This window comes from Salmo salar, chromosome ssa19, assembly GCF_905237065.1.
Source record: "Salmo salar chromosome ssa19, Ssal_v3.1, whole genome shotgun sequence".
Classification (NCBI taxonomy): domain Eukaryota; kingdom Metazoa; phylum Chordata; class Actinopteri; order Salmoniformes; family Salmonidae; genus Salmo; species Salmo salar.
The window spans coordinates 21,209,534-21,235,772 of NC_059460.1; the positions used below are offsets into that span (position 1 = coordinate 21,209,534).

Sequence of the window (26,239 nt, forward strand, 5' to 3'; positions counted from 1 at the left end):
TACCAAGCCAGAAATAATCAGACACCCATTTTTCAAGCTAGCATATAATGTCACAAAAACCCAGAAGACAGCTAAATGCAGCACTAACGTTTGATGATCTTTATCAGATGACAACCCTAGGACATTATGTTATACAATACATGCATGTTTTGTTCAATCAAGTTCATATTTATATCAAAAAACTGCTTTTTACATTAGCATGTGACGTTCAGAACTGGCATACCCCCCGCAAACTTCCGGCGAATTCACTAAGAATTTACTAAATTACTCACGATAAACGTTCACAAAAAGCATAACAATTATTTTAAGAATTATAGATACAGAACTCCTCTATGCACTCGATATGTCCGATTTTAAAATAGCTTTTTGGTGAAAGCACATTTTGCAATATTCTAAGTACATAGCCCAGGCATCACGGGCTAGCTATTTAGACACCCGGCAAGTTTAGCACTCACCAATATCAGGTTTACTATTCTAAAAGTTTGATTACCTTTTGTTGTCTTCGTCAGAATGCACTCCCAGGACTGCTACTTCAATAACAAATGTTGGTTTGGTCCAAAATAATTCATCGTTATATCCGAATAGCGGCGTTTTGTTCGTGCGTCCCAGACACTATCTGAAATGGTAAATCAGGGTCGTGCGCATGGCGCAATTCGTGACAAAAAAAATCGAAATATTCCATTACCGTACTTCAAAGCATGTCAACCGCTGTTTAAAATCCATTTTTATGCCATTTTTCTCGTAAAAAAGCGATAATATTCCGACCGGGAATTTCCTTTTAGCTAAACAGAGGAAAGTAAACAAAGCTTTTGGTCGACGCGGGCACGAGCCTGAGTCTCACAGTACTGTAACCAGCCACTACCCAAACGCGCTACTTTTTTTCAGCCAGAGCCTGCAAAGCCACGGTTCAGCTTTTTACCGCCTTCTGAGACCCTATGGCAGCCGTAGGAAGTGTCACGGGACAGCTAAGATCCTCACTCTTCAATAAACAGAGACAAGAAGAACGACACCTTGTCAGACAGGCCACTTCCTGCCTGAAACCTTGTCAGGTTTTTGCCTGCCAAATGAGTTCTGTTATACTCACAGACACCATTCAAACAGTTTTAGAAACTGTAGGGTGTTTTCTATCCATATGTAATAAGTATATGCATATTCTAGTTACTGGGTAGGAGTGGTAACCAGATTAAATCGGGTACGTTTTTTTATCCAGCCGTGAAAATACTGCCCCCTAGCCATAACAGGCTAGGGGGTAGCAACGAACCCTGAGACGGGATTGCTAGCAAGGCTGGAAATTCAAAACATCAAAAATCTAATAATTTCAATTTCTCAAACAATCAGCTATTTTACACAATTTAAAAGATAAACATCTCCTTAATCTAACCACATTGTTCGATTTTCAAAGAGGCTTTACGGCAAAAGCATAAAGTTAGATTATGTTAGGACAGTACATAGCCACAAAAGTACAAACATCCATTTTCAATTCAAGGTCAGGCGTCACCAAAAGCAGAAACCAGCTAAAATTATGCACTAACCTTTGACAATCTCCATCAGATGACACTCCTAGGACATTATGTTATACAATACATGCATTTTTTGTTCCATCAAGTTCATATTTATATCCAAAAACAGCATTTTACAGTAGCGGTGAAATTCAGATTTTTTTCTTCTCTGAAATGCTTCCGGTGAACAACGTTACAATTTACAAAATTACTATTCGAAAACATTGGTAAATTATAATATTGTCATTCAAAGATTTATAGTTTAACATTTCGTAAATGCTACTGTATTGACAGATTTCAAAATAACTTTACTGGGAAATCACAAGTTGCAATAAACCGGGTGCTGTGCTAAGAACAATAGGCTAGGCTATATAGGTTAGCATCATCTTGTAACCATGTAATATCAATAATACTATTGTCAATAATCCCTTACCTTTGATTATCTTCATCCATTGGCACTTCCAGGAATCCCAGGTCCAGAACAAATGTGGTTTCTTTTGACAAAGTTCATAATTGATGTCGAAATAACTCCAAGTTGTTAGCGCTTCGGTAGGCTACTAAAAAGTAGCGCGGGGGGGGGGAAGTCACGGCGAAAAGTAAAAAAAATAATCTATTTACGTTCGTTCAAACATGTCAAACGTTGTTTAGCATCAATCTTTAGAGCCATTTTTAACGTGAAACATCAGTAATGTTTCAACCCGACCTCTCCTGTGTCTTGAAAAACGTATTTGAAAAATGTATCGCATCACATGATTGCGCAGGTGCAGCCAATAATGAAGTGACGACATCCCAGGGAGGTCAACTTCTCTTCCTTGTCATCCGGTCTCTGTTCATCATAGACGCTTCAAACAACTTTATAAAGATCGTTGACATCTAGTGGAAGCCGTAGGAAGTGCGAAATGAATCCTTTCTCACTGTGTTATCTATTAACAATGACTCAAAAAAAAATTGTACAGCCACAAAATTATTATTTTTTTCTCAGGTTTTTGCCTGCCATATGAGTTTTGTTATACTTACAGACACCATTCAAACAGTTTTAGAAATTTCAGAGTGTTTTCTATCCAAATCTGGTAATAATATGCATATCCTAGCTTCTGAGTTGGTGTAGGTGGCAGTTAAAAATGGGCACATATTTTTTTCAAAATTCTCAATACTGCCCCTTAGCCCCAACAGGTTGCAATGGCTTTCTTCTGGCCACTCTTTCGTAAAGCCCAGCTCTGTGGAGTGTACGACTTAGTGGTCCTTTGGACAGATACTCCAATCTCCGCTGTGGAGCTTTGCAGCTCCTTCAGGGTTATCTTTGGTCTCTTTGTTGCCTCTCTGATTATTGCCATCCTTGCCTGGTCTGTGAGTTTTGGTGGGCGGCCCTGTCTTGGCAGGTTTGTTGTGATGCCATATTCTTTCAAATTTTTAATAATGGATTTAATGGTGCTCCATGTGATGTTCAAAGTTTGTGATATTTTTTTATAACCCAGACCTGACCTGTACTTCTCCACAACTTTGTCCCTGACCTGTTTGGAGACCTCCTTGGTCTTCATAGTGCCACTTGCTTGGTGTTGTCCCTTGGTTAGTGGTGTTGCAGACTCTGGGGCCTTTCAGAACAGGTGTATATATACTGAGATCATGTGACACTTAGATTGTACACAGGTGGACTTTATTTAACTAATTATGTGACTTCTGAAGGTAATTGGTTGAACTAGATCTTATTTAGGGGCTTCATAGTAAAGGGGTGAATACATATGCACGCACCACTTACTTTTCCGTTTTGAATGTTTTTAAACAAGTAATTTTTTTGATTTCACTTCACCATTTTGAACTACTTGAACTATGTCCATTACATGAAATCTAAATAAAAATAAATTGAAATTACAGGTTGTAATGAAACAAAATAGTAAAAATGCGAAGGGGGTGAATACTTTTGCAAAGCACTGTATGGAGTAAAAAGTACATTATTTTCTTTAGGGATGTAGTGAAGTAAAAGTAAATGCTGTCAAAAATAGAAATACTAAAGTAAATTACATATACCCGATAAACTACTTATGTAGTACTTTACACCACTCAGGCAAAGTATATTGAAAGTAATTGCATCCACATAGGTATAGTTCCTAAGTTACTTAAGCAATTGTCATCCCATCATCCTTAGGTTAATGTATAAAAATGCCCCAGTTGACCATTTTTTTGGCTACCATGGCTAGAAGAAGGGATCTCAGTGACTTTGAAAGGGGGGTCTCAAAGGAGCATAGGGGGTTTAAAATGTGTGTGTGTGTGTGTGTGTGTGTGTGTGTGTGTGTGTGTGTGTGTGTGTGTGTGTGTGTGTGTGTGTGTGTGTGTGTGTGTGTGTGTGTGTGTCAGTCAGTCAGTCAGTCAGTCACCCTTATGGGAGATTATGGAGCGGCACCTGAGACAGTGTTTTACAACACCATCAACAAAACACCAACTGATGTAATTTCTCGTGGAAGAAGGTCTCTGGGTAAACCCATAGGTCTCTGGTTAAAAGAAGTGCACTAAAAAGGGAATAGGCCACACAAAGTATTTTCTGATATTTCTTCTTACCTACAGGTGACATCTCAGGGACACTAGCTGTGTACGGACCTTCCAGAAACTTCGGCTCATTGTCGTTGATGTCCTGGACTTTGATCACAAACTGTGATTCGGGCTCCATGGGCATGTTTGTGTCGATATCAACAGCCTGGGCACGAAGGGTGTAGTAAGGCTTCACCTCCCTGTCAAGGCTTCTTAAGGCATGGATATCCCCGGTCGTTGCATCGATGGTGAAAATGGAGCCAGCCCCTTCTCCCATGAGAGTGTACTTCACTGCGCTCTCGCCCTTATCCAGGTCAGTGTGCAGCTACAAGACAAGAGAAAAAGGACAGGTTCAGTCCTAACATACTGCTAATGATTCATTGAGACCACTGAGGGAGAACAGTTTAATGTTAAGGCAGTTAATGAAGTGAGTCGATGGGAATCACTGCACTTACTGACTGCACTTATAAAATACAAAGAAAAACCCCCACATACAATATACATTGAGTGCACAAAACATTAAGAAATAAAGATTGAGTTCCGCCCCCAGCCTCACTTTGTCGGGGCATGGACTCTACAAGGTGTCGAAAGCATTCCATAGGGATGCTGGCCCATGTTGACTCCAATGCTTCCCACAGTTGTGTCAAGTTGGTTGGATGTCCTTTGGGTGGTGGACCATTCTTGATACACACGGGAAACTGTTGAGCGTGAAAAACCCAGCAGCATTGACACAAACCGGTGTGCCTGGCACTTACTACCATACCCCTTTCAAAGGCACTTACATATTGTCTTGCCCATTCACCCTCTGAATGGCACACATACACAATCCATGTCTCAATTGTCTCAAGGCTTAAAAATACTTTTTTAATCTGTCTCATCCCCTTCATCTACACTGATTGAAGTGGATTTAACAAGTGACATCAATAAGGGATCATAACTTTCACCTGGTCAGTCTATGTCATGGAAAGAGCAGGTGTTCTTCATGATTTGTACACTCATTCTATACAAAGTAGTGTACCTGTTTGGCCCAGATCTGGTAGAAAAAGTTAGGTATTTGGGATGTGCATATTACCTATATGATGACACTCCCAACAATACGGATATTAATTTGATCACCCTGTTGTTTCAGGAAACTTAATCTAAAGTTACTTCAACCTAGTTAGTAAGTGAAGCTGACAAATTTATATTTAACGACTGTTGAGTTGAACTTGAAACTTTTGGTCAAAAGTAACATTCTTTTAAGATTCTTCATCGTGAGCACACTTAACACTTCATCTGGGATTTGAACTCATAATCTCTTGGTTGCCAGTGACTTGAATTTCCTGCTATGCCAACAGGTCTGTGGGCATGGAAGAGTTTGGCCACATATTAATTGAGAAGAGTTTATTATGTACTTTGCTAAAACAACTTAAAAATGACAGAGGAATAACTTTTTGAGGCTATTAAATCCTTTCAGTCTGAAAAAAACCACGGCTTGATGGCATACAGAGGTATAGAGGTATATATGGCCTTTATATGCTCAAAGCTCCATTGTTAGCTTGTTTTAACTACTCCTATAGAAATGGCAGTCTGTCAGGTACTCAGCGGGAAGGTCTGATTTCACTATTATTAAAACAAGACCCAGATGGCAAATATAAAGATCCAGTCTATCTTAAAAACTCGAGGCCTCTTACACTTCAATGTTGTGATGCAAAAATACAAGCGAAATGCATAGCACTCAGAATTAAAAAGGTTTTACCAGGTATTGCTCAGACTGATCAGACAGTTTTTTTTACATGGACGATAGATTGGAGATAATATACGACAACTACTAGAAGTAAAAGAACATCATGAAACATCTAAGAAGCCAGGCCTGATATTTATAGCGGATTTTGAAAAGGCCTTTGATAAAGTAAGACTCGATTGTATTTATAAATGCCTGGATTTTTTCAATTTCGGTGATTCTCTTATAAAATGGTTAAAGGTAATGAATAGCAACCCCAGGTGTAAAATAGTACATAGCGGCTACTTCTCAGAGAGTTTTGAATTGTCAAGAGAAGTTAAACAAGGGTGTCTGCTGTCACCATATCTATTCGTCATGGCCATCGAAATGCTAGCTATTAAAATCAGATCAAATAACAACATTAGAGGATTAGAAATCCAAGGCTTAAAAACAAAGGTGTCCATGTACAGTTGAAGTCAGAAGTTTACATACACCTTAGCCAATTACATTTAAACTCAGTTTTAATTAATTCATGACATTTCATCATAGTAAAAATGCCCTGTCTTAGGTCAGTTAGGATCATCACTTTCTTTTACGAATGTGAAATGTCAGAATAATAGTAGAGAGAATGATTTATTTCAACTTGTATTTCTTTCATCACATTCCCAGTGATCAGAAGTTTACATACACTCAATTAGTATTTGGTAGCATTGCCTTTAAATTGTTTAACTTGGGTCAAACGTTTAAGGGTAGCCTTCCACAAGCTTCCCACAATAAGTTGAGTGAATTTTGTCCCATTCCTCCTGACAGAGCTGCTGTAACTGAGTCAGGTTTGTAAGGCCTCCTTGCTCGCACGCACTTTTTCAGTTCTGCCCACAAATGTTCTATAGGGGATTGAGGTCAGGGCTTTCTGATGGCCATTCTAATACCTTGACTTTGTTGTCCTTAAGCCATTTTGCCACAACTTTGGAAGTGTGCTTGGGGTCATTGTCCATTTGGAAGACCCATTTGCGACCAAGCTTTAACTTCCTGACTGTCTTGAGATGTTGCTTCATTATATCCACATCTTTTATCTCCCTCATGATGCCATCTATTTTGTGAAGTGCACCAGTTCCTCCTGCAGCAAAGCAACCCCACAACATGATGCTGCCACCCCCGTGCTTCACGGTTGGATTGGTGTTCTTCAGCTTGCAAGCCTCACTCTTTTTCCTCCAAACATAACGATGGACATTATGGCCAAACAGTTCTATTTTTGTTTCATCAGACAAGAGGACATTTCTCCAAAAAGTACGATGTTTGTTCCCATGTGCAAACCATAGTCTGGCTATTTTATGGCGGTTTTGGAGCAGTGGCTTTTTCCTTGCTGAGCGGCCTTTCAGGTTATGTCGATATAGGACTCGATTTACTGTGGATATAGATACTTTCTACCTGTTTCCTCCAGCATCTTCACAGGGTCCCTTTCTGTTGTTCTGGGATTGATTTGCACTTTTCGCACCAAAGTACGTTCATCTCTAGGAGACAGAACGCGTCTCCTTCCTGAGCGGTATGACGACTGCGTGGTCCCATGGTGTTTATACTTGCGTACTATTGTTTGTACTGATGAACGTGGTACCTTCAGGCATTTGGAATTCGTCCCACCTACGCAACAGCCAGTTGAATCCCGTGGCGCGATTTTCAAATACCTTAGAAATGCTATTACTTCAATTTCTCAAACATATGACTATTTTACACCATTTTAAAGACAAGACTCTCGTTAATCTAACCACACTGTCCGATTTCAAAAAGGCTTTACAACGAAAGCAAAACATTAGATTATGTCAGCAGAGTACCCAGCCAGAAATAATCAGACACCCATTTTTCAAGCTAGCATATAATGTCACAAAAACCCATAAGACAGCTAAATGCAGCACTAACCTTTGATGATCTTCATCAGATGACAATCCTAGGACATTATGTTATACAATACATGCATGTTTTGTTCAATCAAGTTCATATTTATATCAAAAACCAGCTTTTTACATTAGCATGTGACGTTCAGAACTAGCATACCCCCCGCAAACTTCCGGGGAATTTACTAACAATTTACTAAATTATTCACGATAAACGTTCACAAAAAACATAACAATTATTTTAAGAATTATAGATACAGAACTCCTTTGTGCAATCGAGGTGTCCGATTTTAAAATAGCTTTTCGGTGAAAGCACATTTTGCAATATTCTCAGTAGATAGCCCAGCCATCACGGCTAGCCATTTAGACACCGACCAAGTTTAGCCCTGACCAAAGTCAGATTTACTATTACAAAAGTTTGATTACCTTTGTTGTCTTCGTCAGAATGCACTCCCAGGACTGCTACTTCAATAACAAATGTTGGTTTGGTCCAAAATAATCCATCGTTATATCCAAATAGCGGCGTTTTGTTCGTGCGTTCAAGACACTATCCGAAATGGTAAATCAGGGTTACGAGCATGGCGCAATTCGTGACAAAAAAAATCAAAATATTCCATTACCGTACTTCGAAGCATGTCAACCGCTATTTAAAATCCATTTTTATGCCATTTTTCTCGTAAAAAAGCGATAATATTCCGACCGGGAATCTCCGTTTAGGTAAACAGAGGAAAGAAAACAAAGCATTCGGTCGACGCGGGCACGAGCCTGAGTCTCACAGTACTGTAACCAGCCACTACCCAAACGCGCTACTTTTTTTCAGCCAGAGCCTGCAAAGCCACGATTCAGCTTTTTGACGCCTTCTGAGAGACCATGTGAGCCGTAGGACGTGTCACGTAACAGCAGAGATCCTTTGTAATGGATAGAGATGGCAAAGAAGGCCAAGAAATGGTCAGACAGGGTACTTCCTGTACAGAATCTTCTCAGGTTTTGAACTGCCATTTGAGTTCTGTTATACTCACAGACACCATTCAAACAGTTTTAAAAACTTTGGACTGTTTTCTATCCAAAGCCAATAATTATATGCATATTCTAGTTACTGGCCAGGAGTAGTAACCAGATTAAATCGGGTACGTTTTTTATCCAGCCGTGTCAATACTGCCCCCTAGCCCTAACAGGTTAAGGAACTGGAATAATAACCACTTACCCCAAAAATGGGGGAGGCAGGTGGCAGCGGGAGGAGGTAGGGAACTGGTCTGTCTGCCCTATATTAAGGATCAAAACTGGCAGAGGAATAAAAATAGCATAAATAGGAAAGTATAGCAGTTTCATTTGAGGACCAGGAAGTTGACAGCTGTGCCATACAGATTTTTGATGTACCGATTCCGTGGTACAGGGTGTATGAGTTGATATATAAAACGTAGCAAGACTCAAGCCTTCGTGCTTTTCAGCTAAAATTATTATATAGAATTCTTTCCACCAACAAAATGTTGAACATTTGGGGCATACAATCATCAAAGCTCTGCAGATTTTGTTGTGAGGATACAGAATCAATAGGCCATTTATTTTGGTATTGCCCTCAGGTAGCCTGTTTCTGGTCTCAGGTTGAGGAATGGCTGAAAATGCATAACATTGATCTAAAATTGTGGCCAAAAGTTTTGAGAATGACACAAATATAAATTTTCACAAAGTTTTCTGCTTCAGTATTTTTAGATATTTTTGTCAGATGTTACTATGGAATACTGAAGTATAATTACAAGCATTTCATAAGTGTCAAAGGCTTTTATTGGCAATTACATGAAGTTGATGCAAAGAGTCAATATTTGCAGTGTTGACCCTTCTTTTTCAAGACCTCTGCAATCCACCCTGGCATGCTGTTAATTAACTTCTGGGCCACATCCTGACTGATGGCAGCCCATTCTTGCATAATCAATGCTTGGAGTTTGTCAGAATTTGTGGGGTTTTGTTTGTCCAGCCGCCTCTTGAGGATTGACCACAAGTTCTCAATGGGATTAAGGTCTGGGGAGTTTCCTGGCCATGGACCCAAAATATCGACGTTTTGTTCCCTGAGCCACTTAGTTATCACTTTTGCCTTATGTCAAGGTGCTCCATCATGCTGGAAAAGGCATTGTTCGTCACCAAACTGTTCCTGGATGGTTGGGAGAAGTTGCTCTCGGAGGATGTGTTGGTACCATTCTTTATTCATAGTTGTGTTCTTAGGCAAAATTGTGAGTGAGCCCACTCCCTTGGCTGAGAAGCAACCCCACACATGAATGGTCTCAGGATGCTTTACTGTTGGCATGACACAGGACTGATGGTAGTGCTCACCTTGTCTTCTCCGGACAAGCTTTTTGTCCGTATGCCCCAAACAATCGGAAAGGGGATTCATCCGAGAAAATGACTTTACCCCAGTCCTCAGCAGTCCAATCCCTGTACCTTTTGTAGAATATCAGTCTGTCCCAGCTTCTTTGCTGCCCTTTTTGACACCAGGCCATCCTCCAAAAGTCTTCGCCTCACTGTGCGTGCAGATGCACTCATACCTGCCTGCTGCCATTCCCGAGCAAGCTCTGTTCTGGTGGTGCCCCTATCCCGCAGCTGAATCAACTTTAGGAGATAGTGCTGGCGCTTGCTGGACATTCTTGGGTGCCCTGAAGCCTTCTTCACAACAATTGAACCGCTCACCTTGAAGTTCTTGATGATCCGATAAATGGTTGATTTAGGTGCAATCTTACTAGGAGCAATATCCTTGCCTGTGAAGCCCTTTTTGAGCAAAGCAATGATGACGGCACGTGTTTCCTTGCAGGTAACCATGTTTGACAGACGAAGAACAATAATTCCAAGAACCACCCTCCTATTGAAGCTTCCAGTCTGTTATTCGAACTCAATCTGCATGTCAGAGTGATCTAAAGCCTTCTCCTCGTCAACACTCACACCTGTGTTAACCTGTCTGGGAAACGTGGGACGTTTGCGTCCCACCCTAGTCAACAGCCAGTGGAATCGCGTTGCGTGAAATACAAATTCCTCATTAATGCTATAACTTCAATTTCTCAAACATGACTATTTTACACCATTTTATAGATACACCTCTCCTGAATCGAACCACGTTGTCCGATTTCAAAAAGGCTTTACAGCAAAAGCAAAACATTAGATTATGTTAGGAGAGTACCCTGCCAAAAATAATCACACTGCCATTTTCAAAGCAACTAGCATGCGTCACAAATACCCAAAACACAGCTAAATGCAGCACTAACCTTTGACAATCTTCATCAGATGACACTCCTAGGACATCATGTTACACAATACATGCATTTTTTGTTCGATAAAGTTCATATTTATATATAAAAACAGCATTTTACATCGGCGCGTGACGTTCAGAAAATATTTTCCCTCAAATGCTTCCGGTGATCAGCGCTACAATTTACTAAATTACTATTCAAAAACATTGGTAAAATATAATATTGTCATTCAAAGAATTATAGATTAACATCTCGTGAATGCAACCGCATTGCCAGATTTAAAAATAACTTTACTGGGAAATCACACTTTGCAATAAACGAGGGTGCTATGCTCCAAAATATAGGCTAGGCGATACAGGTTAGCGCCATCTTGGAGTCATCTAAAATCAAATATACTATTGTAAATATTCACTTACCTTTGGTTATCTTCATCAGAAGGCACTTCCAGGAATCCCAGGTCCACAACAAATGTAGTTTTGTTCGAAAAAGTTAATAATTTATGTCCCAATAGCTCCTTCTTGTTAGCGCGTTCCGAAGGCTACTCATAATGTACGAAGGACTTGTCCTCATGAATGAGCAATTTTTTTTTATTTACGTTCGTTCAAACATGTCAAACGTTGTATAACATAAATCTTTAGGGCCTTTTTCAATCAGAACTTTAATAATATTCAATGCGGACAATTGCATTGTCTTACTAAACGTTTCGGAACGAAAGAGTACTCATGGGCATGCGCGTCATAGTAGTAATGGCCCTCCCTCTATGACAAACTTTCCAGGCCTCTCGTTCGGTCAGTTTTTACCGGAGAAGACTCAAACCACTTTGTAAGGACTGTTGACATCTAGTGGAAGCCTTAGGAAGTGCTAGATGAATCCTAACTCATGGTGTGTTTCATAGGCAAAGTGTTGAAAGTGATTCCACAAATCAGATTTCCACTTCCTGTTAGGATTTGTCTCAGGGTTTTGACTGCCATATGAGTTCTGTTATACTCACAGACACCATTCAAACAGTTTTAGAAACTTCAGAGTGTTTTCTATCCAATTCTATCCAATTATATGCATATTCTCGTTTCTGGGTAAAAGTAGTAACCAGTTTAAATCGGGTACGTTTTTTATCTGGCTGTGAAAATGATGTTAGCTGGTCCTTTTGTGGCAGGGCTGAAATGCAGTGGAAATGTTTTTAGGGGGATTCAGTTAATTTGCATGGCAAAGAGGGACTTTGCAATTAATTGCAATTCATCTGATCACTCTTCATAACATTCTGGAGTATATGCAGATTGCCATCATACAAACTGAGGCAGCAGACTTTGTGAAAATTAATATTTGTGTCATTCTCAAAACTTTTGGCCACGACTGTACTGTTGGGAGATCTGGAGAGATCGGGTCAGTCAATTACTAATATACTAATACTCTTAGTAAAAGTATTTATCTTCAACTCGCAATGTGTGGATTCAATTCAATTAGATAGATTAAAATTGTGTAATAATTATCACAGCATAGTTGAAAGATATATGGTGCGTAGAAATCCGAAGAGGGTGGCCAGCAGAGACTGGAGGGAGCTGAGGATTGGGATGTGGAATCGAATGGTTGAGGGGCAGCTCTTGGGGAACTGTGGGGGGGATCTTGGAGGGTTGGTGGCCTGGCGGTTGGGAGCTTGGGCCAGTGGCTGATGGATTGCTGGTTCGGGTCCCCGTTGTTGACCTTGTGGGAGATCTGTCGACGTGCCCTGGAGCAGGGCTGTGACCCTGGTTGCTTCTGTGTGTCACTCTTGATGTGAGTCTGTTCGATAACTAATGTGATGTAGTTGTTGAGCGGCTTCACTGCGAGTATATTGTGTTTTAAATATATGTCTTTTTTTTGTAAATTATGATAATAAAAAAAAATACACCGTAAAAATTCCCTGCTGCCTTAAATTGTTAAATCATGTAAAATACACATTTCGTGTTGAGTTAACTTAATCTAAAGTTACTTCAACCTTGAGTATAAAACAATGCTCTCACTGCACTGTTTTAGCATGTTTGTGTTTTCTGCAAGCACATTTTTTTTTAAACACCTTTGCAAAATCTGACTTTATCTGTCAGCCTGGGGGCATATGTACTGGCTTGACCCAGTTCTTTCTCCACTTCACAGTGCAGTTCCTCTTTCTACAATTGCCATGACTGTGTTCCAAATTGCACCCTATTATTAAATACATGAAGAGAATTGGGTGCCATTTGGGACACAATCTAACACCCTATAAGAAGGTTTTTCTTTGGCTACAAGCGGTACACCTGTTGACATGGAATAATTTTTTCCCCTGTACAGGACATCAAACTCACAGATTGGATTGTGTTGTGTCTAATATTCAGCTACTGTAAAGTATTGTGACCATCACCATGGTAGAACCCTGTTAGGTAAGTGTCTCTACTCTTAGAAAAAATTGATCTTCTGGTGTCCCCATAGGATAACTGTTTTGGGGTTTCAGGTAGAACCCTCTTTGGAAAAAGTTTAACATGGAAGCCAAAAGGTTCTACCTGCACCATAACCCCCAGTTATGATAACAAATACATTTTTCCCCAGTATGCTCTACTGCAAGTAGATTTGGGGAGAATAGTTTTTAATACCTGTGTTGTTGCATGTACATTGAGTGATTGATTGATTAATCTTATGCTACACAAAAATTCATAACATTAATTTTTCTAAACTAATCCAATCATTTAGTTAGATTTTTTGCACCTGTTACTGAAATGGTTGTTCCCATTTAAATGGGTTAGATTGTATCCTCATACTGTTCTTAACCCTGGCAGTCATTATGAATGCAGGTTGCAAGTGAATAAAAATTCAAACTGTTGGATATTGTAACTCTGGCTGGATTCCAATAAGAATTATACATCACTTTACAAGCCAGTATAATGTGCTTGACTTGGGCAAGAGCTCACCAGAACTGAGTACTGGCACCTACTACTGCTTGAGAACCACTTATAAAATATTAGCTAAAAAGTATTATAGAGTTCCTGCACCTAAATATGAACAGTACCGGCACCCAAAATGAGTACCGGCACCTATTCTAGACCAAGTCAAGCACCTCTCCTTGACCGAGTCTGTAATACCTTCATGTTTCAAGCAGGACCCATAGTTCCTGTGTCCAAGAAAGGGAAGGTAATCTGCCTAAATGACTATTGCCCCATAGCACTCACGTTGGTAGTCATAAAGTGCTTTGAAAGGCTGGTCATGGCTCACATCAACACCATCATCCCGGAAACCCTAGACCCACTCCAATTTGCATACCGCCCAACAGATCCACAGATGACCCAATCTCAATTGCCCTCCACTCCGCCCTTTCCCTCCTGGACAAAAGGAACACCTATGTGAGAATGCTGTTCATTGACTACAGCTCAGTGTTCAACACATAGGTTACCATAGGGCCCACAAAGCTCAGCACTAAGATAAGGACCCTGGGACTAAACACCTCCCTCTGCAACTGGATCCTGTACTTTCTGATGGGCCGTCCCCAGGTGGTAAGGGTGGGAAACAACACATCTGCCACACTGGTCCCTCGTGGGTGTGTGCTTAGTCTCCTTCTGTACTCCCTGTTCACCCGTGACTGCGTGGCCAAGCACAACTCCAACACCATCATTAAGTTGGCTGACGACACAACGGTGGTAGGCCTGATCACCGACAATGATGAAAAAGCCTATAGGGAGGGTTAGAGACAAAGGAGATGATCGTGGACTAAAAGGAAAAGGAAGGCCAAACAGGCCCCCATTTAATTTGACTGGGCTGTAGTGGAACGGGTCGAGAGTTTGAAGTTCCTTGGGGTCCACATCACCAACAACCTATCATGGTCCAAACACACACAGAAAGTTGTGAAGAAGGCACAACAACAACTTTTTCCCCTCGAGAGACTGAAAAGATTTGACATGGTTCCCCAGATTCTCAAAAAGTGCTACAGCTTCACCATTGACAATGTCCTGACTGGTTGCATCACCACCTGGTTTGGCAACTGCTCGGCATCTGACTGTAAGGTGCTACAGTACATCAGTGGGGTCAAGCTTCCTGCAATCCAGGACCTATATACTAGGTGGTGTCAAAGGAAGACCCCCAAAATTGTCAGACTCCAGTCACCGAAGTCATAGACTGTTCTCTCTGCTACCGCACGGCAAGTGGTACCGTAGCGCCAAGTCTAGTTCCAAAAGGTTCCTAAACAACTTCTACCCCCAAGCCATACCGCTGCTGAACAATTAATCAAAAATGGCCACCCCCTTTGTTTTTACACTGCTGCTACTCACTGTTTATTATCTATGCAATGTCACTCTACCCCTATCTACATGTACAAATCAGCTCGACTAACCTTTACCTGCGCACATTTACTCGGTACTAGTACCCCCTGTATACACAGTGAGGGAAAAAAATATTTGATCCCCTGCTGATTTTGTACGTTTGCCCATTGACAAAGAAATTATCAGTCTATAATTTTAATGGTAGGTTTATTTGAATTGTTATTTTATTATGACTTAAAACCTGTTGGGGCTAGGGGCTATTGAGAATTTTGAAAAAAATATGTGCCCATTTTTAACTGCCTCCTACACCAACTCAGAAGCTAGGATATGGCAGGCAAAAACCTGAGAAAAATACAACCAGGAAATGAGAATTTTGTGGCTGTACTATTTGAGTCATTGCTAATTGATCACACAGTGACAAAGGATTAATTGTGCGCTTCCTATGGCTTCCACAAGATGTCAACGATCTTTATAAAGTGGTTTGAAGCGTCTATGATGAACAGAGACCGGATGACAAGGAAGAGAAGTTGACGTCCCTGGGATGTCGTCACTTCATTATTGCGCGCACCTGCGTGTTCATGTGAGGCGAGACATTTTTCAAAAAGTTTTCAAGACACAGGAGAGGTCGGGTTGAAATATTACTGATGTTTCACGTTTAAAAAATGGCCCTAAAGATTGATGCTAAACAACGTTTGACATGTTTGAACGAACGTAAATAGATTTTTTTTTTCAACTTTTTGTCGTGACTTCCCCCCCCCCCCCCCGCCCTACATTTTGAGGAGCCTACTGAACGCGCTAACAACATGGAACAATTTGGAGTTATTTGGACATAAATTATGAACTTTGTCGAAAGAAACCACATTTGATGTGGACCTGGGATTCCTGGAAGTGCCTTCTGATGAAGATAATCAAAGGTAAGGGATTATTTACAATAGTATTATTGATATTAGATGGTTCCAAGATGGTGCTAACCTGTATATCCTAGCCTATTGTTCTTAGCATAGCACCCCGTTTATTGCAAAGTGTGATTTCCCAGTAAAGTTATTTTGAAATCTGGCAATGCGGTAGCATTTACGAGATGTTAATCTATAATTCTTTGAATGACAATATTATAATTTACCAATGTTTTCGAATAGTAATTTTGTAAATTGTAGCGCTGATCCACCGGAAGCATTTGAGGGAAAAAAAATCTGAATTTCACCGCCACTGTAAAATGCTGTTTTTGGATATAAATATGAACTTGATGGAACAAAAAATGCATGTATTGTATAACATAATGTCCTAGGAGTGTCATCTGATGAAGATTGTCAAAGGTTAGTGCATAATTTTAGCTGGTTTTCTGCTTTTGGTGACGCCTGTCTTTGAATTGACAAAACATTACACACAGCTATTTTCAATGTACTCTCCTAACATAACCTAACTTTATGCTTTCGCCGTAAAGCCTCTTTGAAAATCGGACAATGTGGTTGTATTTAGGAGATGTTTATCTTTCAAATGGTGAAAAATAGTTGATTGTTTGAGAAATAGAAATTATTAGATTCTTGCAGTTTTGAATTTCCCGCCATGGTATCTTGTCAATAAATCCCGTTAGTGGGATCAGAGCGGGAAGGGGTCCTCAACAGGTTTTAAAAGTAGTTTGTTTATTTAGTAAATATTTTTCTTAACTCTATTTTCTTAAAACTGCATTGTTGGTTGAGGGCTTTTAAGTAAGCATTTCACAGTAAGATCTACACCTGTTGCATTCGGCGCATGTGATGAATACAATTGGATTTGATTTGACTTGTTAAGGACACTTCCATACATGAACAAGTGCTGGTCAGATAAGTAAATCAATGCTTTTCATTGGCTGATAATCATTTTGTGAGTGAGAACCCATTTAACTAAATGCTTGCTTATGTTCGCAAGTGTGGCCCCATTAAGTCTCACAAAAAATATTTGTTTTTACCTCACAGATAAAGAGGTACAGAGTCCAACTCCATGGAAGTTTTGTTTTGTCAAACAACACAATGCAACAGATGTTTGAAGTTTTGAGGGAGCGTACAATTGGCATGAGCTGTTGCCAGAGAATACCATAAGCCGCCTTCAACGTCGTTTTAGAGAATTTGTGAGTACGTCCAACCGGCCTCACAACCGCAGATCACTTTTATGGCTTTGTGTGGGCGAGTGGTTTGCTGTTGTCAACGTCATGAACGTTATGAACATTCTTCCATGGCCTGCATACTCACCAGACATGTCACCCATTGAGCATGTTTGGGATACTCTGGATCGACGTGTATGACAGCGTGTTACAGTTCATGCCAATATCCAGCAACTTCGCACAGCCAATGAAGAGGAGTGGGACAACATTCAACAGGCCACAATCAACATTCTGATCAACACTATCCGAAGGAGAGGTGACGCGCTGCATGAGGAAAATGGTGGTCACACCAGATATTGACAGTTTTAATGATCCACGCCAATCCTACAGCTTTTTAAAGGTATCTGTGACCAACAGATGCATGTCTGTATTCTCAGTTATCTGAAATCCATAGATTAGGGCCCATTTAATTTATTTCAATTGACTGATTTACTTATATGAACTGTAACTCAGTAAAATGTTTGAAATTGTTGCATGTTGCGTTTATATTTTTGTTCAGTATAGTATACCCTAAGTAAATCAATGGATGGACAGAAGGGGAGGCTGCCTGGATTGTGATGGATTCATTTAGAATGAGTAAGTATATCTTATTATAGTTTATTCAAAGCACCACCCATCTTACTCAATACAGAAACCCCAGGAGTGACATACTTTTAATCAGACCCTGCAAATCGATTCATAACTGCACAATTAAAGATGAAAATTAAATGCAAACCCTAAAAAGGAATAGGCCCATTCCCCACATTAATTCGAAGTGAAAATTTGAGTGATACTAATTATAAATTCCATTAGGCTAACAATGGTAATCAATTATACAAAGAGATTAATTAATGTGAAGGCAGGCAAGTACACTTTTTTAACATGCCACATAATCACCAGGGCCTTACGGACTAGAGGTTTGGAGGATAAAAGCATCTATAAGCACTGCAAAGACGAAGTTTTAGTCAATTTGTAATACAGTAAGAAAATAAGTTATCCAACTATCCAACTCAAACCCTCTGCCTTACTGCATTTTTTTAACACATGAATCAACAAAACAAAGACCTATGCATGCTCCATTCAAATGATCACTTTAGTAATGTCCTTCTCTACATTTTTTTTTTTTTTATGTTTTATTTTTATTTCACCTTTATTTTACCAGGTAGGCTAGTTGAGAACAAGTTCTCATTTACAACTGCGACCTGGACAAAATAAAGCAAAGCAGTGCGACAAACAACAACACAGAGTTACACCTGGAATAAACAAACATACAGTCAATAATACAATAGAGAAAGTCTATATACAGTGTGTGCAAATGAGGTAGGATAAGGGGGGTGAGGCAATAAATAGGCCATAGTGGTGAAATTATTACAGTATGGCAAATTAAACACTGGGGTGATAGATGTGCAGAAGATGAGTGTGCAAGTAGTGGTACTGGGGTGCAAAGGAGCAAAATAAATGAAATAAATAACAATATGGTGATGAGGTAGTTGGATGGGCTACTTACAGATGGGCTATGTACAGGTGCAGTGATCTGTGAGCTGCTCTGACAGCTGGTCCTTAAAGCTAGTGAGGGAGATAAGAGTCCCCAGCTTCAAGATTTTTGCAGTTCGTTCCAGTCATTGGCAGCAGATAACTGGAAGGAAAGACGACCAAAGGAGGAATTGGCTTTGGGGGTGACCAGTGAGATATACCTGCTGGAGCGCGTGCTACGAGTGGGTGTTGCTATGGTGACCAGTGAGCTGAGATAAGGTGGGGCTTTTCCTAGCAGAGACTTGTAGATAACCTGTAGCCAGTGGGTTTGGCGATGAGTATGAAATGAGGGCCAACCAACGAGAGCGTACAGGTCGCAATAGTGGGTAGTGTATGGGGCTTTGGTGACAAAACAGATGGCACTGTGATAGACTGCATCCAATTTTGTTGAGTAGACAGTTTGAGGCTTTTTGATAGATGACATCACCGAAGTCGAGGATCAGTAGGATGGTTAGTTTTACGAGAGTATGTTTGGCAGCATGACTGAAGGATGCTTTGTTGCCATATAGGAAGCCAATTCTAGATTTAATTTTGGATTGGAGTTGCTTAATGTGAGTCTGGAAGGAGAGTTTACAGTCTGACCAGACACCTAGGTGTTTGTAGTTGTCCACGTATTCTAAGTCAGAGCCGTCCAGAGTAGTGATGCTGGACGGGTGAGCAGGTGCGGGCAGTGATCGATTGAATAGCATGCATTTAGTTTTACTTGCGTTTAAGAGCAGTTGGAGGCCACGGAAGGAGAGTTGTATGGCATTGAAGCTCGTCTGGAGGTTAGTTAACACAGTGTCCAAAGAGGGGCCAGAAGTATTCAGAATGGTGTTGTCTGCGTAGAGGTGGATCAGAGAATCACCAGCAGCAAGAGCAACACCATTGATGTATACAGAGAAGAGAGTCGGCCTGAGAATTGAACCCTGTGGCACCCCCATAGAGACTGCCAGAGGTCCGGACAACAGGCCCTCTGATTTGACACACTGAACTCTATCAGAGAAGTAGTTGGTAAACCAGGCGAGGCAATCATTTGAGAAACCAAGGCTGTCGAGACTGCCAAAAAGAATGTGGTGATTGACAGAGTCAAAAGCCTTGGCCAGGTCGATGAATACTGCTGCACAGTAATGTCTCATATCGATGGCGGTTATGATGTTGTTTAGGACCTTGAGCGTGGCTGAGGTGCACCCATGACAAGCTCGGAAACCAGATTGCATAGCGGAGGAGGTACGGTGGGATTCGAAATGGTCGGTAATCTGTTTGTTAACTTGGCTTTCGAAGACCTTAGAAAGACAGGGTAGGATAGATATAGGTCTGTAGCAGTTTGGGTCTAGACCGCGGCAACTTTCCAATCTTTGGGAATCTCAGACGATACGAAAGAGAGGTTGAACAGGCTAGTAATAGGGGTTGCAACAATTTCGGCAGATACTTTTAGAAAGAGAGGGTCCAGATTGTCTAGCCCGGCTGATTTGTAGGGTTCCAAATTTTGCAGCACTTTCAGAACATCAGCAATCTGGATTTGGGTGAAGGAGAAATGGTGGGGGCTTTGGCGGGTTGCTGAGGGAGTTGACCGGGGTAGGGGTAGCCAGGTGGAAAGCATGGCCAGCCGTAGGGAAATGCTTATTGAAATTCTCAATTATAGTGGCATTTATCGGTGGTAACAGTGTTTCCTAGCCTCAGAGCAGTGGGCAGCTGGGAGGAGGTACTCTTATTCTCCATGGACTTTACAGTGTCCCAGAACTTTTTTGAGTTAGTAATACAGGATGCAAATTTCTGTTTGAAAAAGCTAGCCTTAGCTTTCCTAACTGCCTGTGTATATTTGTTCCTAACTTCCCAAAAAAGTTGCATATCACAGGGAATATTCAATGCTAATGCAGAACGCCACAGGATGTTTTTGTGCTGGTCAAGGGCAGACAGGTCTGGAGTGAACCAAGGACTATATCTACTCCTAGTTCTACATTTTTTGAATGGGGTATGCTTATTTAAGACGGTGAGGAAGACATTTTTAAAGAATAGCCAGGCATCATCTACTGACGGGATGAGGTCAATGTCATTCCAGGATACCCCTGCCAGGTCATTAGAAAGGTCTGCTCGCAGAAGTGTTTTAGGGAGCATTTGACAGTGATGAGGGGTGGTCGTTTGGTCGCAGACCCATTATGGATGCAGGCAATGAGGCAGTGATCGCTGAGATCTTGATTGAAAATAGCAGAGGTGTATTTGGAGGGCGAGTTAGTTAGGATGACATCTATGAGGGTGCCCGTGTTTACGGATTTGGGGTTGTACCTGGTAGGTTCATTGATAATTTGTGTGAGATTGAGGGCATCAAGCTTAGATTGTAGGATGGCCGGGGTGTTAACCTGTTATGGCTAGGGGGCAGTATTTTCACGGCTGGATAAAAAACGTACCCGATTTAATCTGGTTACTACTCCTGCCCAGTAACTAGAATATGCATATAATTATTGGCTTTGGATAGAAAACACTCAAGTTTCTAAAAGTGTTTGAATGGTGTCTGTGAGTATAACAGAACTCAAATGGCAGGTCAAAACCTGAGAGATTCCTTTACAGGAAGTGGCCTGTCTGACCATTTCTTGAACTTCTTTGCCATCTCTATCTTTTACAAAGGATCTCTGCTCTAACGTGACACTTCCTACGTCTTCCATGGGCGCTCAGAGCCCGGGAAAAACCTGAATGTCGTCATCCCAGCCCCAGGCTGAAACACATTATCGCCTTTCTCAAGTGGCCGATCAAGGGACTGTGGGCTTAGGCGCGTGCTCTGGCCGCCCCCCGTCTTTGTGATTTTTCCTCTGTTTGCCGAAAAGGAGATTCCCGGTCGGAATATTATCGCTTTTTTACGAGATAAATTGCATAAAAATGTATTTTAAACAGCGGTTGACATGCTTCGAAGTACGGTAATGGAATATTTAGAATTTCTTTGTCACAAATTGCGCCATGCGCACGACCCTGATTTACCATTTCGGATAGTGTCTGGGACGCACAAACAAAACGCCGCTATTCGGATATAACGATGGATTATTTTGGACCAAACCAACATTTGTTATTGAAGTAGCAGTCCTGGGAGTGCATTCTGACGAAGACAACAAAAGGTAATCAAACTTTTATAATAGTAAATCTGATTTTGGTGAAGGCTAAACTTGCCGGGTGTCTAAATAGCTAGCCCGTGATGGCTGGGCTATGTACTTAGAATATTGCAAAATGTGCTTTCACCAAAAAGCTATTTTAAAATCGGACATATCGAGTGCATAGAGGAGTTCTGTATCTATAATTCTTAAAATAATTGTTATGCTTTTTGTGAACGTTTATCGTGAGTAATTTAGTAAATTGTTAGCAAATTGCTAGTTCTGAACGTCTCATGCTAATGTAAAAAGCTGTTTTTTGATATAAATATGAACTTGATTGAACAAAACATGCATGTATTGTATAACATAATGTCCTAGGTGTGTCATCTGATGAAGATCATCAAAGGTTAGTGCTGCATTTAGCTGTCTTCTGGGTTTTTGTGACATTATATGCTAGCTTGAAAAATGGGTGTCTGATTATTTCTGGCGAGAGCTTTCCGAGCTAAAGTTTAGCTGATGACCGCTTTGACAATTTGTGTGATATTGGCCGGGGTGTTAAGCATGTTCCAGTTCAGGTCACCTAACAGCACGAGCTCAGAAGATAGATGGGGGGCAATCAATTCACATATGGTGTCCAGGGCACAGCTGGGGGCAGAAGGTGGTCTATAGCAAGCGGCAACGTTAAGAGACTTGTTTCTGGAGAGGTACATTTTTAAAAGTAGAAGCTCAAATTGTTTGGGCACAGACCTGGATAGTAAGACAGAACTCTGCAGGCTATCCCTGCAGTAGATTGCAACTCCGCCCCCTTTGACAGATCTATCTTGTCGGAAAATGTTATAGTTAGGGATGGAAATTTCAATGTTATTGGTGGTCTTCCTAAACCAGGATTCAGACACGGCTAGGACATCCGGGTTGGCAGAGTGTGCTATGGCAGTGAATAGAACAAACTTAGGGAGGAGACTTCTAATGTTAACATGCATGAAACCAAAGCTTTACGGTTACAGATGTCAACAAATGAGAGCACCTGGGGAATGGGAATGGAGCTAGGCACTGCATGGCCTGGATTAACCTCCACATCACCAGAGGAACAGAGGAGTAGTAGGATAATGGTACGGCTAAAGGCTAAAAGAACTGGCTGTTTAGTACGTTCTGAACAGAGAGTAAAAGGAGCAGAATTCTGGGCACGGTAGAATTGATTCAAGGCATAATGTACAGACAAAGGTATGGTAGGATGTGAATACAGTGGGGGTAAGCCTGTGCATAGAGTGATGATGAAAGAGATATTGTCTCTAGAAATATAATTTAAACCAGGTGATGTCACCACATGTGTGGGACGTGGAACTAAATTTGACCATGCTGGTCATTTATGAACATTTTAACATCTTAACATCTTGACCATGTTCTGTTATAATATCCACCCTGCACAGCCAGAAGAGGACTGGCCACCCCTCATAGCCTGGTTCCTCTCTAGGTTTCTTCCTAGGTTTTTGGCCTTTCTAGGGAGTTTTTCCTAGGGAGTTTTTCCTAGCCACCGTGCTTCTTTCACATGCTTTGCTTGCTGTTTGGGGTTTTAGGCTGGGTTTCTGAACAGCACTTTGAGATATCAGCTGATGTACAAAGGGCTATATAAAAATACATTTGATTTGATTTGATTTAACTAAGGCGTATTGAGCACTGCTAGCGTCTCTACAGTGAAATAAGGCATAATTACTAACCAAAACAGCAATGGACATGGCATATTGACGTTAGGGAGAGGCATGCATAGCCAAGTGATCATAGGAGTCCAGTGAGTGGCTTTAGGCAGCCGGGGCTAGCAAGCCAGCAGAAAGGCCTTTGAGGGACGTCGCGACGGAGGAGGTCTGTTGTGACCCCCTCGTGCTGTGACGTCGGCAGACGTATCAGCAGGGCTCCGTGTTGTGGTAGGGCTCCGTGTGACGCAGGCTAGCAGATGGGCCTAGCAAGGCTAGCTCCAGGCTAATTGGTTCTTGCTTCGGGACAGAGACATTAGCCAGGAGTGGCCACTCGGATAGCAGCCAGCTAGCTGCGATGATCTAGGTGAGGAAAAAAAAAAGAAAAAAAAAAGGTTCAGAGCTTGCGATAGGAATTCGGAGATATGGGGAAATAAGTCCGATTTTCTCTGATTTGAGTCGCGCTGTGCAGACTGGCGAGAGCTGTCCGGGCTAAAGGTAGCTGATGACCGCTAGCAGTGGCTAGCTGACTACTAGCTAGTTAGCTGGCTAGCTGGGGAGTTCCGGTTCAGAGGACGGATCAGCAGGGCTACGTGTGGTAAACCAGGCCATTTGGCAAAATAGGTATAGTGGCCAAAGAATTTGTCCGATGGGCCTCTTAAGCTAACAGTCCGATGTGCTCTAGACAGCTAGCGGGCTAGCGGGTGGGCACTCAGGGGAAAGTCTCGACGGAGGAGTCAGTTGAAAACCCCCTCGGGCAGAATTACGTCGGTAGTCCAGTCGTGATGGGTCGTTGGGGGTCAAGGTATTGTAGCCCAAGGAGTGGCTGATGGGCCTCTTTGGCTAGCAGGGAGATGGGTCTAGCAGATGGGCCTAGCAATGGCTAACTTACAGCTAGCTAGTAGCCAGTTAGCTGGCTAGCTTTTGATGGGGGTTCCGGTTCTTAAGTATAAAAAATTGCGGATCCGTACCACATTGGTTGAGGCGGATTGCAGGAGAGTATATTCAGTCCGTAGATGGAAAGTGATATTAAAATATATACCAAAAAAACAAGGAAAAAATTATATTTACACGGGACAAGACAAAAGACACATCCGACTGCTACTAAATCTTGGTTTGAATGAAAAGTCATACTGGTATTTGGTTAACCTGTTTGGGATAGGGGGCAGTATTTTCACGGCCGGATAAAAAAAACATACCCGATTAATCTGGTTATTACTCCTGCCCAGAAACTAGAATATGCATATAATTAGTACATTTGGATAGAAAACACCCTAAAGTTTCTAAAACTGTTTGAATGGTGTCTTTGAGTATAACAGAACTCAATGGCAGGCCAAAACCTGAGAAGATTCTATATGGGAAGTGCCCTGTCTGACCATTTCTTGGTCTTCTGTAGCCTCTTTATCAAAAATACAGGCTCTCTGCTGTAATGTGACATTTTCTAAGGCTTTCATTGGCTCTCAGAAGGCGCCAGAACGTTGAATGATAGCTCTGCAGTCTCTGGGCGAAAAACAGTAGGGGTTTTGGAGAGTGGTACTTCTGAGAACAATGACACTGGCATTGTGTGCATGTGATGACTCCATTTTCTTATTTCAGTGTTTGAACGGATACAACGTCTCCCAGTTGGAATATTATTGCTATTTTACGACAAAAATCTCAATTGGATTGAGGTCTGGGCTTTGACTAGGCCATTCCAAGACATTTAAATGTTTCCCCTTAAACCACTCGAGGGTTGCTTCAGCAGTATGCTTAGGGTCATTGCCCTGCTGGAAGGTGAACCACCGTCCCAGTCTCAAATTTCTGGAAGACTGAAGCAGGTTTCCCTCAAAAATGTCCCTGTATTTAGCGCCATCCATCATTCCTTCAATTCTGACCAGTTTCCCGGTCCCTGCCGATGAAAAACATCCACACAGCATGATGCTGCCACCAAAATGCTTCACTGTGTGTTCTCAGGGTGATGAAAGGTGTTGGGTTTGCGCCAGACATAGCGTTTTCCTTGATGGCCAAAAAGCTACACTTTCGTCTCATTTGACCAGAGTACCTTCTTCCACATATTTGGGAAGTCTCCCACATGCCTTTTGGCAAACACCAAATGTGTTTGCTTATTTTTTCTTTAACCTCTTACATCTAGACGTTCCGCTAGCGGAACACCTGCTCCAATATCCAATGATAGGCGTGGCGCGAATTACAAATTCCTCAAAAATACAAAAACTTCAATTTTTCAAACATATGACTATTTCACAGCATTTTAAAGACAAGACTCTCCTTTATCTAACCACACTGTCCGATTTCAAAAAGGCTTTACAGCGAAAGCAAAACATTAGATTATGTCAGCAGAGTACCAAGCCAGAAATAATCAGACACCCATTTTTCAAGCTAGCATATAATGTCACAAAAACCCAGAAGACAGCTAAATGCAGCACTAACCTTTGATGATCTTCATCAGATGACACACCTAGGACATTATGTTATACAATACATGCATGTTTTGTTCAATGAAGTTCATATTTATATCAAAAAACAGCTTTTTACATTAGCATGAGACGTTCAGAACTAGCATACCCCCCGCAAACTTCCGGGGAATTTGCTAACATTTTACTAAATTACTCAAGATAAACGTTCACAAAAAGCATAACAATTATTTTAAGAATTATAGATACAGAACTCCTCTATGCACTCGATATGTCCGATTTTAAAATAGCTTTTTGGTGAAATCACATTTTGCAATATTCTAAGTACAT

At 41.2% G+C, this 26,239-nt stretch overlaps 1 protein-coding gene across 1 annotated transcript in view; it reads right to left on the minus strand.

Annotated features, from left to right (window-relative positions):
* Window positions 1–26,239, minus strand: part of LOC106578565 (cadherin-12) — a 250,360-nt gene that overhangs the window by 110,369 nt on the left and 113,752 nt on the right. Inside the window, exon 3 of the mRNA XM_014157554.2 lies at window positions 4,053–4,347. Coding sequence (XP_014013029.2) covers window positions 4,053–4,347 — 295 coding nt within the window. The remainder of the gene's footprint in view (window positions 1–4,052; window positions 4,348–26,239) is intronic.